This window comes from Macrobrachium rosenbergii, chromosome 28 (genome assembly GCF_040412425.1).
Source record: "Macrobrachium rosenbergii isolate ZJJX-2024 chromosome 28, ASM4041242v1, whole genome shotgun sequence".
Lineage (NCBI taxonomy): Eukaryota > Metazoa > Arthropoda > Malacostraca > Decapoda > Palaemonidae > Macrobrachium > Macrobrachium rosenbergii.
The window spans coordinates 495,893-513,099 of NC_089768.1; the positions used below are offsets into that span (position 1 = coordinate 495,893).

General features: G+C 41.9%; 1 protein-coding gene across 16 annotated transcripts in view; it reads right to left on the reverse strand.

The window, feature by feature from the left end:
• The window catches only part of LOC136853965 (ralA-binding protein 1-like), a 437,575-nt gene that overhangs the window by 228,000 nt on the left and 192,368 nt on the right, over positions 1-17,207 (reverse strand). For 6 of the 16 annotated variants that reach the window (XM_067129865.1, XM_067129880.1, XM_067129863.1 and 3 more), the window contains one exon: positions 1,887-1,952. The exons of the other annotated variants lie outside the window; for them this stretch is intronic. In XM_067129865.1, coding sequence (XP_066985966.1) covers positions 1,887-1,952 — 66 coding nt within the window. The remainder of the gene's footprint in view (positions 1-1,886; positions 1,953-17,207) is intronic. 16 annotated transcript variants of the gene reach the window in all.

Here is a 17,207-nt window from a genome sequence, read left to right on the forward strand (position 1 = left end):
CCAGATTCAGAGAAATTATGGTAATTAACTCACTGAAATGTAGGATGATAATAATCAAAATAAATTCTTGTTGTAAGTGATGCCATCAGCCCAGAAGGTAAAAAGCATTAATAAAACACTCAAAAGCACCATTAGCATAAAGGTAAATGAAATGGAGCAACTCGGGATATACCTGTACACAATGGAGTCACAAGAGAGAATAAGGCCATGCAAGATGATGGAACATGTATAGAAGGTACTACAGTACTTGTTGTTTTTCAGGATTTAGCAAGCTGGAACGGCTCAAGGTCCCTACATGGAACAAGTCTTTTCATCATCACAGGGTTAATATGAACAGATTTAGCAAGCTGGAACAGCTCAAAGTCACTACATGGAACAAGTCTTTTCATCACCATAGGGTTAATATGAACAGATTTAGCAAGCTGGAACGGCTCAAAGTCACTACATGGAACAAGTCTTTTCATCATCATAGGGTTAATATGAATAGTCACTGGATTACACATACTATAATATTCTGTACAGGGTACAATCAAATTTATGCCATTTTCAAAGGTACAAGCCTGCCTCTCAGAAATACTGAATACAAACTGTCGGTAAGATCCATTCATCCAGTTTGTGATTTTGAAGTCATTTATGTAGTGCTAGCCACACATGCTCTTATGCACTACTAATTATTTGTGGAAGTATGTGTCATAGTAATGATCAGATGCTCAGAGGTGCTTTAATTGAGAGGATTTATAGCAACAACAAATCTTGTGGTCATGAAAGCCAGATGGGATAGACAACATTTTTAAAGTGAAACAATTCACTCTTCACCAGATTGCTAGAATAAGACAAAATTATAGGAAAAGTTTGTTGTCAGATGCTCAATGCTGAACTGTAATGAGTATGAAAACCACAAATTTGAACAAGAGAGTACATTTCCAAATACCATTTTGAAACATAACATCTCCACTTCAGTACAGAAAATAGTGAAGAAGAGATTTGATGTCTCAACTCCAAGTGAAAATATACTCTCTTTCTTGAATTTGTGAAAAGTTAATGCAAGGCTGCAGTATACAAAAGTTATCCGTAGTTCAATGAACAAAACATTTTTAAAAAATCTCATGCCCATGAAGTATTTAGATAAACATTGTGAAACAGAATTGTAATACTGTATACCCACATGTAACAAAGTATAATGACCTTATGATAAATGCCGCTACAAAAGTGTAATGTTACTTCAATAAAAAATTTATATTACAAAACAAAGCACCATACAACATATATATTATAAATGACAAAAAAGTTCATATTCAGATACTGTACTTCAAATTAGTTGAAGGGATTTGGTCAACTTACTAATTCAAAAAGACTTCAAGTTGAATTAATAATGACTTTCAAGAACAGATAAAGACATGAAAATATATTACCTGCCTTCAAAACCTACAAAAAACAAACAGAAAGAACTCTGACTAATCACTACACAGCACTGATATGAAGGAAATACTACTATAGATACTAACTGAAGCAAGATATATTACAAGGTGGCTCCTTGCATCCACCAAGGTAGTCTTCGTCATGTTTGTCATTCTGGTACTAATCCTACAGTCAGTAACCACTCGTCAAAACCCAAATATAATGAAGGCACGCAAGGTTTGTCTACCTGTGAATAGACTTTTAACAGCCTGTACTTTTGTGCAATTACTGGTAGCTCAATACTATGAAGTTCACCTGTAATTTTCACATTTCAAAACTCACTTCAATTATCAGAATACAATGAGGAAATCTTAAAACTTATAAAGAAGCTAGCCTAGACTTAGCATTACGGAATTTCTATCGGCTCTTAATCTATCAATTATTGCAGATGCAACAAGATGAAGATCTGTAAGAAAGTTAACACTCACCATAATGATGGTGACATGTTGGTCTTTTCGTGCTGGAAGTCCTATAGAGGTGTACAGATGTACTGTCTAAGTTGGTTACAGTACAGGCACGGTGTGGAAGCACAAAAAACAGATTAGGTTTGGAGTGATGGTCAAACATTTCCAGATTCACAGGCAAGAAGCATATGCAGTACTGTACGTTACACCTGATTACTAGGGGAAGTGTACTGTACTGATATGTTAAAATCGTAAAAGATTAGATTAACTACAACAACAAAATGTTTGAACACCAATAAATTACTTGTACACTACTTTTTAGTGTAAAGAACAAGTTTGCTACATCTACCCAAAATTTTATGCACACTAAAGTAATACAATGATATAAAGAACAAGATTACTGAAAGAATCGAAAGATTATAACTATCTGAAGGAATTAAAGGCTACTTGATATAAACTTTCATCGTCAATCTCCTTTCTTATAAATTACTGACTAATTTATCATAATTAAACATTACAATGGCAGGCTATCTAGGTAACGACACTAATGCTGCACTTTTGTTACACATTTATTAACAAAATTCAGCATGTTTCATAGCTGTACAGATGTCAGGACCCAAAAACGCAACACAGTTTATGGCTTAGGTGAGGAACTTTAAATATCAAAACTACACTGGCAGTGAAACTGACACTTCATAAACTTTTTAAACACAATGCTTCAAACAAAAATGACATCCATAAGTATTTTAACCACTACATGTGAGAAAAGTAGACCCTCCAGAATTCACATAACTATCAAGGGGCAACACAAACTGACACTAAAATGAATGAGATCAACCCTGGCTAAGGGGAGTCGTTGGTAAATTCCAGCTAGAAAATGATACACAGTTCCTCATCTTTCATCATTACAGATCCAAGTTTTTATATCTGACTTCCCTTTAAGGGATCAGCTTTAAAATGAGTTTTCTCCAGTGTTTTACTGTCTTGCGTACTTTCTGTCTGAAAGCAAATGCGATCTAGATTCGCATGCACTCTCTCTTACTTGTGATATTCTAGGCCCGCACTGTCTTCATCCTGCTACTTTAGATCTCAGTCCCTCGACATCACATCTCTCAGCAACTTTCTCATTTGTAATATGATCTCCCCAAAATACTCGTCATAAATCCTAGAATTTTGTGGCTGAATCTCTCAAAAGAAAAAAGTACGTGCCAATGTCTCTGATCCAGAGAAAACAAAAAAAATTATGCTGTTTACTGTACAGTATTCTGTGACCCTGAGCTTCTCTTCTGACACCACCTGCTCAGTTCAAAACATGGGACTTGGTTCATTCCACACCTTTCATTGTGCATCTACACAACCACTTGCCGGCAATAAGTTCTCCTTGCTGCCTTTCCAACAGTGATAAGCAATAACTTCTTGGTAATCCTTCTATTATTCATACTAATAGAGCCAAAGCCCTGTCGGACAATGACGAAATCCAGATAACGGCAAGTAAAAAACCTACAGTTGTGCGAGGGCAACTCCATATCCTTCCTAACCTAACCTTGTCAATACCACATAGCTGTAAACACTAAACCGGCTTTAAACAGAAAACTTTATGCAAACTGCAATTATCTACCTTATTTTCCCATATCTGTAACACAGTAAACTGTAAATACACTCAAAAACAAAAAAAGTAAACCCCCTCCTTTTTCTGTCGTACGCAACACATAGTATGGTAGGCTACACAGTGTTTTTCATTTGCTCCAAACACTGTAAAATACATCGTATAACATAATACGATGGTTTACGCAAACAACTCTATAATTTTCCCCAAAAACCATTGTACACAAAAAATAAACCTCTTTTTCTTCTCTTCTGTGTTTGTGTTTCTTAGTGCAGTTCTATGTCACATGTTTTTTTTGGCTTTGCTTGATTTACTGTACTATACAGTATTTCATTACAAGTTTAGTTGACTCTAAGTATGATTAGCAAACATCATAAAAGAGAATATTTTATCACAGTTGATATTTCATCTCTAATTACAATAAAATATTACCATAAAATAATTAAAATGCAAATTTGCAAATGTTGGCAAGAAGTTGTGCTATATATAACTGAAGGCTGGTGAATCCAACCTAATGACACCAACAAATGAGTGTCTGCATATCTTTGGTTTGTAAAAATAAAAAATGAGAAAATACAGTAAAAATATAAATGAGATTAGAGTAAAATATAAATAAAACGTACAGGAGTCTGTGTGTTACCGTAGAAGTTTCAATGTAAGCAATACCTCAATTGTTGCTCTCTCCCCCTCTCTCTCTCTCTCTTTTTTTTTTGTTACAGTACAGTACTGTATGTATCCTTTAACACAATGTGGAAAAATCAAGCCTAAACCCCCAAAACAAAAAGGCTTTAGCAAGTTTACCAACGCCAGCCAATGAGTGTGTGCATACATATGTACCCTCTGCACACAATTTCATTTATCTTTGGGTTGCAAAAAATAAAAATGAGAAAATACGGTAAAAATATAAATGAGAATAATGCAAATTATAAAAAAAGCAAGCTGTGTGTTAATATACAGGCACTTGTTTTCTCTCTCTCTACCTTATCTCAGTACTGTACATGTCCTTATATAGAGTATGAATTATCATAAAAACACAAAACAAAACAAGCTCTAGGCAGTCAGATATCTACCTATCCCTCATCACCCATCCAACACAGCATCCCCAACACCCCCAACCCCCCCAGCCAGGGAAATGGCTCCCCAGCTCCATCCACCTGCCAGTTCTGTACATCCCCTTCTCTAAGTGAGTTCCTCTACACAGTCTTACTGCCCCTCCTTTGCCATGCCACCCAGACATCTGACCCAACCCCAGCCTTGGAAACTTCTTGAGATTTCCACCACCCCCCAAAACCTTTCTCAGACTGTATTTGAGTGTAAGCAGTGTTACCAACATTTTCCAAAGACCACACAGTATTGCCAACCACCAGGGAAGAAATAAATACTTAAAAGATTTATTTTCTCAATACTTACCCCTCCATTATACAGCTTTTACTATCGCTGGCGTGGAAGTAAAAGCTATATTTCTGAGTACAGTCCCGTGTCACCCGGTGAAATTCCATTACAAGCACGAATTTCTAGGTATAATAATGCTAGATATACCAGAGAAAAAGAGCTTTCAGGAAAGCTGGGGTTACTACCCCCAGTCGATCGTCTTTATGAAGACGTCGGTATAATGAAGGGTGAGTGAAATACCACTACCACGGAAATATACTCGAAAGATCTCTCCTTATCAAAACCCCCGTAAAAGAGCGGTGAGCCGTTACAGCTCCCACACTCAACACCCGCCAGGACGGCGACACCAGCGCCACCTACTTCATTCCATTTTCTAGCACGTGATACGTTCGCTTCTTTTGTGTGCTCGTCCCTTTTTGGATTGTTTTTACATCACCTACAATGGCTTGAGCACCTTTTCCATCTCTAAGTTAAGTACCATCTTCTTGTGGGGTTTTGATCTGTTTTTGGCTGCTTTGGTCTCGTATTTTCATAAATATGGGGATCTTCTTATGATGCCACGGCGTCCCGGTCAGCCATGTCGACCCATGAGGCGACTCCTTCTGTTCTTTCGGTTGGAGTTTCCTCCTTGTCGCTATATATATAGATTTTAGCCCTTGAATTCCTTCCTGGTGGTTCCGTGCGGTGGCTCCCCCTCTAATTTTAATTTTTGTTTTGCATTTTGGCCTGTCGGCCTCTCTTAGGGTGATGCCCCGTCCAAGTACCCCCCCTCCACCAGGTTGAGTTCTTTTTCATTTAGTCTCATAGGCTATTATGTTATACTTGAAGATGGTGCTCTTCTTTTAGTTTTAGTATTTTTAGTTTATTTTGTTTATTGTTTTTGGTTGTGTGGTTTACCTCTCGTGGCCCCCGAGGTAGGCTACGCTTCCTGTGAACGTAATTTTATTTTGATTGTTTTTGTATGATGGTTGTAGTGTGGGCTCCATCCCTTGCCCGGGGTGCGGAGATCAGGTTGAGGGAGTTTTGTTTGCTGTTTCCTCCGGGATCGTTTTACGGGGTCAGAGTGAGCCCCTTAGTCCTCTTCCTCCAGTTTTGGGGGAATCGAGTTCTTTGGGTGTGTTTCCTCTAGGCTAGTCGCCTATTTATCCCCTACTCGTTCCTGGTTGGCTCTCGGCACAAAATTTCTCTCCCTGTTGGTTCCTCCTCTCCTTTTACACCCCTTTCTCCTTCCTAACCTATACTAGGTTAGGTTTATATTAGGCTACGCCTAGGAGGAGTTGGGCTTTGGGCTGTGTAGCTCCCTGGAGTAGGCTTCCCTTCCAAGTTCATTTGGAAGGAAGGATGCAGTTGAGCGGGTGTCATGTTCTCCTTGTCTCCTGTCCCCTTCCGGTAGCCTACTCCTCTTCACTACCCCCTCCCCTCCCCCTCCCTCAGCTTTGCGACTCGTGCGGGTGACGCTAGATGGCGTTTTCTCCGAGTCAGGGACTCCTCCTATTGGTAGAGGGATTCGCTCCCTCCCATACCGTCCCCAGCTTCGCTGTGGTGGGGTGGGTGGTTCGTTTGCTCGAGCGTGTTGAATCCTGTCTCATACCTCTCATCTCCCCATCGAGCTCTGACGAGTTAGGGTTAAGGTGTGGCCCGCCGTATGTTATGAACATAGATCCTTTACCCGATTGTTTCCCAGCGGGGAGATGAATGTGGGTTGATTCTACGTCACGCTAGCGTAACGGACTCCTCCGGTCTCCGGTGTTACCATCATTGTTGTTTTTGATTGTTGTTATTATTTTTTGTTTTACCATATCGTGATTCGGTCCCACACCCGGGGGCTCCGCCGTTATTTTTCTGGCAGCCCTTATGGTTGGTTCCTGGTTTCTCGTTCCTTCATTCCCCGGAGTCTTCCGGGGTCTGAATCCTTACCTTCCACTCTGTGCATTTAAAGCTTATTGGCCCAGTTTATGTTGGTAGTTCTTCTACACCGGAGTATTCCGGTTGTAGTTGAGTTTCCCGGCCTTGCCGACTTTATTTTGCTTAGAGTGTGAGGTTCATGTACTTTTACCTTTACAGACTGTTCGCTGTGAGGAGCCGGTGTACCGCCTCCTTCAACAACCCTACGGGCACATGTGTGCGGACCCACGCTGGTTGTGCGGTCCGACTGGACGACCTGGTTGTTTGGCACCCGATGGCTGTGAGGTTTGCTTTGCTCTCTCCTCAACCATCCAAGATGAGTCGGTAAGTGAAAGTCTTCTTTCCTCCGGTCCATGCTCCTCATGCGTTACGTTGTTTATATTCTCCGTCTGACTTTTCATTCCTGACTAACTGCAGGTTTACTTGCAGGCGGATGAAGCTTCCAAGAAGTCTGCCTTGGAATCCCTCCGGGCCTGGGTGGCTGGGTTCGGCAGGAATGTTCCGTCGGGAAGCCCTACGTCCTTGACGCCAGGTTGAGGACTTGCTTTACCCGGCGCGCACGGGTGGCGGCTGCAGTGCCAAAAGAACTTGCCACCCCTATCATTCAACAGATCCGTGATGCGACCCAGCCACCTCAAGTGGACATCATGTACGCCGAGGTCTCGGAGGATGTTGCCGCCCTAAATCTCGACTTGGAACCGATGAATACGGAGCAGGACCAGGTGGTAAGTGGTGAGGTAAGTGAGGATATTGGGGCGGGCCCCCCTTTGTTTGACTCCCCTGCTTCATCTGTATCTTCATTCGCAGGTTTTGTGAAGTCTTCTTCTTTGGGTGATAGAGCTCCGTCTGCTATCCCCAAGTTGAAGACTTCATGGAAGGCGAAGGGCTACAAGTCCTCGACTTCCAAGAAGGCATTGCCCTTCCCCGTCGAAGGCTAAGGTTTCAGGACCGGTAGCCTCCGGGAGTAAATCTAGTTCCTCCGGCAAGGGCGCGAGTAAGAGGGCTGCAAAACCAAGCCCTCCTCGCCAGCCTCTTTTTGATGCGCAAGCCCTTGCCACTGAACTGTACAAAAAGTTCACGGAGGACCTAGATTCTAGGTTTGAGAAGATCTCAGATAAGTTTGCCAACTATGACAATATACTGGCAGGTTTGGCTCGCCAACCTAAGACAGAACCACAGTATTCTATCCCCGACACTGCGGACCTCCCGCCGTTTGATGTCGGAAACCCTTGGCGGTTCGCACTCCGGGCCATCCAACATGATGGCAAACTTACCTTAGACGGTCTGGGCACGAGAAGGTTGGAGGAGTTGGAGTTCTTCCCCCCCGATCTCCTGCCCCCTTATCCTGGCTTCGTGAGGCTTACTGAAGAAGCCTGGATTCGGTCAGACAAGGTACCTAGGGAGACTGTCATCATCCCTAGGGACCAGGCTCAGTCGGCTCTCCTGCGCACTCTGACGGAGTGGCAGGCAGTGAACACAAAATTGACCCCTTTCAAGGGCAATTTCACGATGTTCACCCTGGGAGAAGATCTTCCCACTCCTTGCATGGACAAAGTTGCTCTGGCTACGGCCCGAGCATGCTTTGACGGGAATCCCTTTCCTCAATTAAGGGAAACAGACCCTACTTCCCTGGTATTCCCAGGAAGTAATGAGTTCTGGGTGGACGCCCCGTCCACTTTCACTGTAGGCAAGCTGGACCCTCTTTGCGCTTCCACGCAGTTTAGCGAACAACTCCCTAAGCTGCCGGAATCTTTGTTGAAGGCGGAGTTTGAGGCCCAGACTAAGTTAGCCCGGTCCTTGAGCTCCGGCTGTCTTACTGAAGCTACTGCCGTCTCCGGCTCGGACGAACCCTTTTTCCAGGTCCTAGCTAAGTCTTTCCTGGCGAGCTTCCAGTTAGACTTGCATGAGTTTATTATGGCTAGGCTGGAGTGCAGAAAATTTATTTTTACTGACGCTACAATCCGCCACGAGCCTAACAAGCTCATTAAAAGCTCAATCTGGGGACCTAACCTCTTCCCTGAAGAAGAGGTTACATCCGTCATGTCTGAGGCTACACGGGCCAATCAGAGTCTGCGCTCGGTGGGGAATTCCCACTTATAAGCGCAAGACCCCAGAATCGGCCGGCCCCAGACAAGAGGAGGAAAAAGGTTCAGGAGACATAAGAGGCCCCATCAGGCGGTGGTTCAAGCCGTCCCGGTCTCGGCAGTGGCCCAGCCATCTACCTCGAAGTCCCAACCCCAACAGTACGTGTTGGTCCAACCAGCGGCGCCCTCCTATGTATCCTCACCAGCTTACAACCCTACATATGAAGGCCGTGGATTTTTTCACGGCCTCAATAGGGTTGCAAGGGGAGGAAGGGGCAAGGCCCCCCACAGAGGAAGATCTAACACCACCCCAAGAGGGAGAGGACGTGGTAGAGGGAACAAACCCGCTCCCTCCCACTGAGAGAACATGGTAGGCGGTCGCCTGTATTGGTTCAGGGACCAATGGACCTTCAGCCCTTGGGCACACAGCATTGTGTCCAAGGGACTAGGGTGGAGCTGGATCAAGAATCCTCCCCCTCTAAACAGATTTTACCAGCCACCCACACATCAATCCTACAGGATTATGTAACAGAATTGCTCAACAAACGGGCAATAAAGAAAGCAAGGCACCTAAAGTTTCAAGGCAAGCTATTCACTGTCCCCAAAAAAGACTCCGATCAGCAAAGAGTGATCCTGGATCTGTCGCGTCTAAATCTCTACATAAAATGCGACAAGTTTCGCATGCTTACGGTAGCTCAGGTTCGGACTCTACTTCGCGTGGAGCCGTCACCACCTCTATCGATCTTTCAGACGCTTATTATCACGTCCCGGTTGCGCGGAACTTCTCTCAGTTCCTCGGTTTCAGACTCGGGAATCAAGCCTACTCCTTCAGGGTCATGCCCTTCGGTCTGAACATTGCACCCAGGATATTCACCAAGCTGGCGGATACGGTAGTACAGCAGCTCCGGTCCCAAGGAATTTCCCTAGCAGCGTACCTGGACGACTGGATAATCTGGGCTCCAACTGTTCCGGAGTGTCAAGAAGCCACGTCCATAGTCACCAATTTCCTAGAGTCATTGGGTTTTCAGCTGAACAGGGAGAAGTCCCGCCTGACTCCGGAGTCTCGGTTTCAGTGGCTGGGTCTTCAGTGGAATCTGTCCTCCCACACGTTATCTCTCCCTCCTTCCAAGAGGAAAGAGATAGCATCTCTCCCAAGAGGTTTCTCAAAAATCCGTCAGCATCCCGTCGGTCACAGGAAAGGGTCCTCGGGTCTCTTCAATTTGCCTCAGTGACAGACCTGCTCTTGAAAGCCAAATTAAAAGACATAAACAGAGTGTGGCGGAGTCGAGCAAACACCAAGCTCAGGGACAAGGTCTCCTCTATCCCTCGGATCTTAAAGACAAGACTGCGGCCTTGGACCACAGTCAGGGCCTGTCCAAAACAGTTCCACTTCAGTTTCCCCCTCCGGCACTAGTTATCCACACAGACGCTTCTCTAAGCGGCTGGGGGATATTCACCAAAACAGAAAGTACAGGGAACGTGGTCCACAATGTTTCAGCAGTTCCATATAAACACCCTGGAAGCCATGGCGGTCTTTCTGACGCTGAAGAAAATCCGCCTCCCAATCGGATTCATATCAGGTTGGTGTTAGACAGCGCAGTGGTAGTTCATTGCATCAACAGGGCGGCTCCAAATCAGGTCGAGTAAACCAAGTGATGGTAGCTATCTTCTCCCTGGCGAACAAGCACGGTTGGCACCTGTCAGCCACCCACCTAGCAGGTGTCCGAACGTGGTGGCAGATTCCCTGTCCAGGACTACCCGTTGGAGACGGAGTGGTCCCTGGATGCGGAATCTTTCAATGGATTTGCCGCCGGGTTCCGGGACTCCAAGTGGATCTGTTCGCAACGGAGAGCAACTTCAAGCTCCCCTGTTACGTAGCCCCCAACCTGGACCCTCAGGCGTTAGCCACAGACGCAATGACAGTAGATTGGAACAATTGGGAGAGGATTTATCTGTTCCCTCCAATAAATTTACTGCTGAAAGTTTTACACAAACTAAGGACATTCAAAGGTCAACCAGCTCTAGTAGCCCCTATTGGCCGAAGAGCAGTTGGTTCCCTCTCCTTAAGGAACTAGGATTGCGGAGTCTTGGATTCCCAAGCCCATTCTGACCCAGACAGTACAAACCAAGACTGTGTCAGCTTCCTCAAGGATTCAAGATGCCTAGCTTTATGGACTTTATAAAGTTCGCAGCCCAAAAGGAGCAAACATTGACCCTGTCAATACTCTGTTTTTAGAATCAGATAAAAGAGATTCTACTATTAGACAATATGACTCAGCAGTCAAAAAGTTAGCCTCCTTCCTGAAAGCATCTGAAGCCAAAATTATGACGACTAATTTAGGAGTTTCCTTCTTTAGGTCACTGTTTGAGAAAGGTCTGGCTCCGCCACTATTACCACAGTCAAGTCGGCATTGAAGAAAGTATTTCTTTACGGCTTTAAAATCGACCTTACAGATTCCTATTTTTCATCCATCCCCAGAGCATGCGCTCGTCTGAGACCAGTATCACGTCCACATTCGGTTACTTGGTTTCTCAATGACGTCCTTAAGTTAGCATCAGAGTTGGATAACTTCCATTGCTCTTATCAGGATCTGTTAAGGAAAACCTTATTTTTGCTTAGTTTGGCTTCAGGTGCTAGAATTTCAGAGCTGTCAGCTCTCACTAGAGGTGATAATTTTGTTAACTTCCTCCCATCCGGAGAAGTCCTCCTCTCCCCTGACCCTAGATTTTTAGCTAAGAACGAAGACCCACAGGACAGGTGGTCTCCTTGGAAGGTGGTGCCCCTTCCTCAAGATCAATCTTTATGTCCAGTCCATACACTTAAATCTTACCTCTCAAGAACTCCACAGAGTAAGTCGGGTCCTCTTTTTATCAGGGAGAAAGGTGGTACTCTTTCTCTTAATGGTATAAGGCAACAAATTCTGTATTTCATTAAACAAGCCAACCCAGACTCAGTTCCTAAAGTTCATGATATTCGAGCAGTGGCTACTTCTATTAATTATTTTCATAATATGGACTTTTCAGAGTTATCAAAATATACGGGTTGGAAATCACCTCTAGTGTTTAAACGCCACTATTTAAAAATCACTCAAGCCCTGAAATATTCTACTATAGCAGTGGGAAGTGTCATCTCCCACACCTTAAATAATTATATCATTTCCTTTTCCCCCCCCGCCTACCTCATTTGCTTCTCTGCTTATTCTCCTGGTTGTTTATGCCTCACTGCCTAGCTCTTCATATTGATATATTTGTATTTGATGATGGAAAACTGTAATCTGACTAGCCATAATTGTTTAAAAACTTATGGGGTACTGGACAGTTTTTGTTTGGCTCCACGTACTCGGATAATTGTGTGTGTTATATTCATTAGTCTTGTCTCTTACGTGTTTAAGCCTAAGTTTACATGTATAGTTTTAAGGTTGTTTTTCTTGTTCTGTGCACATTTCATGTTTCACTACTTTTAAGTAATTTTAAGATTTTGAGGTTTTTTCCCCATCAGACCGGGGACCTCCATTGTTTTGTAGTGCTAAGTTTATTGGTGTGCCTTAAAAATTGAGTTACCTTACTTTTAAGTATTCTTGCTTCATGGAAGAGATTCATTAATTAAAGTTATTTTCGTTACAATTTTGCTTTTTCTTCAGGTTACCCTCCTTTTTTTCAGTAGTAGCAGTCTTGGCATGATTCTCTATCACTATTTCACCGGCTGACACGGGACTGTACTCAGAAAAGGGATTTTGACAGAGGAAAAATCTATTTCTGAGGAAGGTCCCGTGTCACCCGGTGACCCTCCCTGTCTAGTCTAGTACTCCCCCCCCTGCTTGCACATGCCAAGTCTGGGGTTAGTGCTAGCATGGAATGAAGTAGGTGGCGCTGGTGTCGCCGTCCTGGCGGGTGTTGAGTGTGGGAGCTGTAACGGCTCACCGCTCTTTTACGGGGGTTTTGATAAGGAGAGATCTTTCGAGTATATTTCCGTGGTAGTGGTATTTCACTCACCCTTCATTATACCGACGTCTTCATAAAGACGATCGACTGGGGGTAGTACCCCCAGCTTTCCTGAAAGCTCTTTTTCTCTGGTATATCTAGCATTATTATACCTAGAAATTCGTGCTTGTAATGGAATTTCACCGGGTGACACGGGACCTTCCTCAGAAATAGATTTTTCCTCTGTCAAAATCCCTTAATGGAGAGGTAAGGTTCATTTCAAAATTTATATATATCATACATCTTCAGGCCTTGGTCCCTGGGGTCTGGATTATGTCGAGGTCCGGATAATGTCAAGTTCCAGATAATTGAGGGATTACTGAATAATACTGATTTTCAATACTCTACTGTTCATTCCAATCTTCCATCTTAACCCCATACCTTGTGACTTCCTCCATTATTGTGATAACGGCAAAGGACTTGGAGCTCATCCTTGAATCACACCAGAGTTTTTCTTCATTTTTTCTAATATACCTGCAAACATTTACACTTCAGATCTTATATTACTGTCCAGTAACTTCACATGATTATTGAATCTTTATAGTGTCATCTGCTTTTGTAATGCCAATCTAACTGTGTGATTTAGTAATCACTTACAAGCTCTTGAGATCCACAAATGCAGGTTATATGCTCCTCTTAGCATGGCACTTCTGTAACTGCATCAAAAAATAAAGACTGCCTCTCCTGTTGGTTTCACTGTCACATAGTCCAACTGACATCTGTTGATTTTAACTGTTGTCAAACCCTTTCCTCCAGCATCTTCTCCAATACAGTATTTATTTTCATACTGTGCTTGTTTCCCTCTCTTCTTGTTCATCTCTTCCTTCATTATGTATTCCTAGATTCCATCTTTCCTCTTCCATTTTGTAATCCTGAATAGAATATTTCCATCTCCCTCTGTTATGTTGAAAATTAGATTTCATTCCTTCCAAAATATCATGCCATCATCTGCCTTCCTCCTCTCCTCACTGAATAATCTTTTTACAATCTGACTTCTGCCAAATCTTGAAGGCTCTCTTCTTTTTTTTTTAAATTCTTTGCAATTCTTGATACCAAAACCATGACTTTGCTTAAATTCATTTCCAGATGTCACACCACATATTTCTTCTGTTTCTTACTGCTTCATATGATACTTACCTTTGCCTTCTTTCAATGTTGACACCATCATGTTTCAGTGTTAAACTGGGTGACAATTTTTTTCCAGTCTTGACTCCTTCATTTTTCACCCTCCATGCTTTGATGCAATTCTTGGTGACAATAATTTACAATCCTCTTTGACTCTATTTTTCAATTTTATGTTTTCGTTATTTTTAACTGACTTTCTTACCATCTTCCTGTCCCTCATTATGAATTCACCTTGCAACAATCTTATGTTGCTAAACATGCCTTACCTCGTGTTAAAGTGTAATCATTTTTTTGGGTGTTGTCTGTACTTATCTTTATGATAAAATCAATTTTTATTTCAGCTTCTCCACCCTTAGCAACTCTGACCCAAAGCCCTAGCAAGATTTTGGAGCAAGTGCTACTGTTGCTACTCTACGGTTTCTCTCTCCAGAGCTGTTTCCTCCCATCTAATCCTCAAAACCAAAGCTGTTCAAGTCTATGTGACCATTTAGGTCCTCTAATTTTATACCTACTAACTGCAACACTTCTATTACTGCATCAGATGGCCTTTCTAATGCTTCCTGTTTGTCTTCTGGTGTCTCTGTTCATGGTACATATGCTAAGAACAAATATATTTGTGCTAGCAACTCCACCTGCCAACTCTCCTTACCACCGTACAAACATTAATTGTGCTCATTTTCAACATGCTTGATTAACTTCTATTTTCTCTTGAATTCTTTCCATGTACTGCCTACTTCAAGGCTTCCAGGTCTCAAAAAGTTCATTTCATCTGGAGAACTAATTACTAGATTCTGGTGCTGTCATCTTCAGCCCGAAGACATACTTGATATTTGCGGTCAAGATGAAAATACGCAATGGTTTATTTTAAAAAAATTTTTTATTAGATAAAATCGAGAAGTACCTACATGTACAGTTAGAAAGGCCTTGAATATTTCTGCATCTGACAGTTGGGCAAACAGCTAAAAACTTTGAAAAAATGTCATGGCAATATCTGCTGTACAGTAAATGCTCAAATACCTAAGTGTGCAAACAATAAATGGATTATGGTATTTTTGATGCCAGAAATGCTTAACATGCACTAGAGGAGGAGGAGGAGGAGGAGGAGGAGGAGGAAGAGGAGGAGGAGTTGGGCAACACACTGAACTATAGAGCTGGAACAGAGCAAGCAATAATAAAAAAAAATGGCTACCATCTAGAGAGATTTCTGAAATACACTAACGGTAATTTAAAATAGTCTACTGGTAAGCACAGCAAAGCAAATATGTAAGAAGCATTTATAATTTATAAATGTCTCTGCATCACACAGAAAATATATGAGATTTTGAAGAGGTGTAACTCCAATATGCTGAGACCCATAACTAGAGTGTGTTGGGCATGTCATATTAAGATACAGAAGTTGCAAAATGGAGACCAGCAGGGCAGTGCAGAAAAACATGGAGAAAGGGGTATGGACGAGGACCTGGATCAAATGGAAATTTGGGCAAAAGCGCTAATATAACCCTGTACAGTAAAGGAAACCATGACAATAAAACATATATGATGAAAATAATAAGTTATGGCTACGCATTAAGAGTAATGGAAGCTAAAGTCTATAAGCAATCATTTAACCTTAAAGGTCTCATTGTTGTGTGCAATTCCAAAACTCAGGAAGCAAAGTGCCTAACGATGGCTGCTCAAAAGGTGTCACATGAAGAGCAATCACAGTATAAGGCTGCTGCATACATTACGAAGGTCAAACAGAAGAGAGTACTGTACTGGTCTGAAATATATCTTCCCAGGTTCTCAGACATTACAGTAACAACAATTTCTAAATAGCATTTTCAACAAACATTTAGTGTTGATTACCAAACACCCAATCACAAAGATATTGAGATACCATAATGTAAATGTTTCTGCATTAAAATGAGAGGCAAAGGTACAGTAAGTATCATATGAAGCAGTAAGTGTGCCATATAGAAAATTGATTTCCCATACTGTACTGTGCTACTGCCTTGTGGAACAAGATCAGTGAAAAGTACCTTAAACTACAATCTCTTCAATTAGTAATCATTCACTGGTGGTTTGCAGAAAACTGTAACATCCAAACTCCTACATGTAATCTGTGCCTAACAACAAAAAAGGCAAATGGCCCAAAGAGTATTTGGACAAAGGATAATCCTTGTATTCAGCTGAAAGTTGAAAGATATTCATTGATCCTTGAAGGAATACACCCTTTCAGGAATGTTTCCCTCTTGTAAGAACAATGGTTTCTAAATCTAGACCATTGCTTCCTTATACAAAAAACTTGCAGATTAAACGTAAATCATCCATGTAACACTTATTATCCCCAAATTAAGTTTGGCTCATACAGACTGCTAACACAAGCAGGGATAAACATCAAATTCTATAAATGTCCTTTAAATATTTTTCTGGTAGTTACAAACTTTGCTGCTACCATAAACAAATGTACATGAACTAATATGCAGTACGAAAGCAAGATACCTGCACTTAAGATACTTAAGCAGGACATATAAATAAACTTAAAAATACTTGGAAGACACCAGAAACCAATCATTATTTATAAAAACAACAATAAAACTTAGCCGGATCATGTCGTTCACCCCGAGTCCATTATAAAGTTATTTTTCAATTGCTGTTAATCTTGACGGTATAATTTCTTTCTACTGTACTGGATTTACATATCTAAAATACCAGGGAAATTTCATTACTGCCAAACAGTTCAACCTCTAATGCCTATTAGAAAAAACATTGAAGTAAAAGCTTCCCTATGTTTCAGCCATGCCTGACTCAGGCAAGTGGTAATCAGGACGGCAAAGACATGCAATCACAAGCTGGGTATGAAAAGATCTTTTACCAAAAAATCATCATCACTGATATCCACTACCTTGGGATCAAATAATACTTTGCTAATTTAGTTTTACCTTGGAATATCTGTTTAATCTGCCAAGATAATGAGGTGGACTCCAGCAGACGTGAATCATGTATCTAATGGCAAAAGAGATTATTCACTCACGATTATTTCTGTATTTTTCCTGACTACCACCCTCTCTCTCGTTATCTCTTCTTCCTTACACAATACGGACAAAATATCTGGCAGTAGCAAAACTTAAAGATAACTGCCATACTATTACATCTACCGTTTTTTTTTTTTTTTGAATTCCTGCTTGCTTTCTCCCTGCATTTATCTTCACAAAAATAAAACTCCTCTTCATAAAAATAAAGCTCTTTCTTTTTCCCTCTCACTATAAAGCC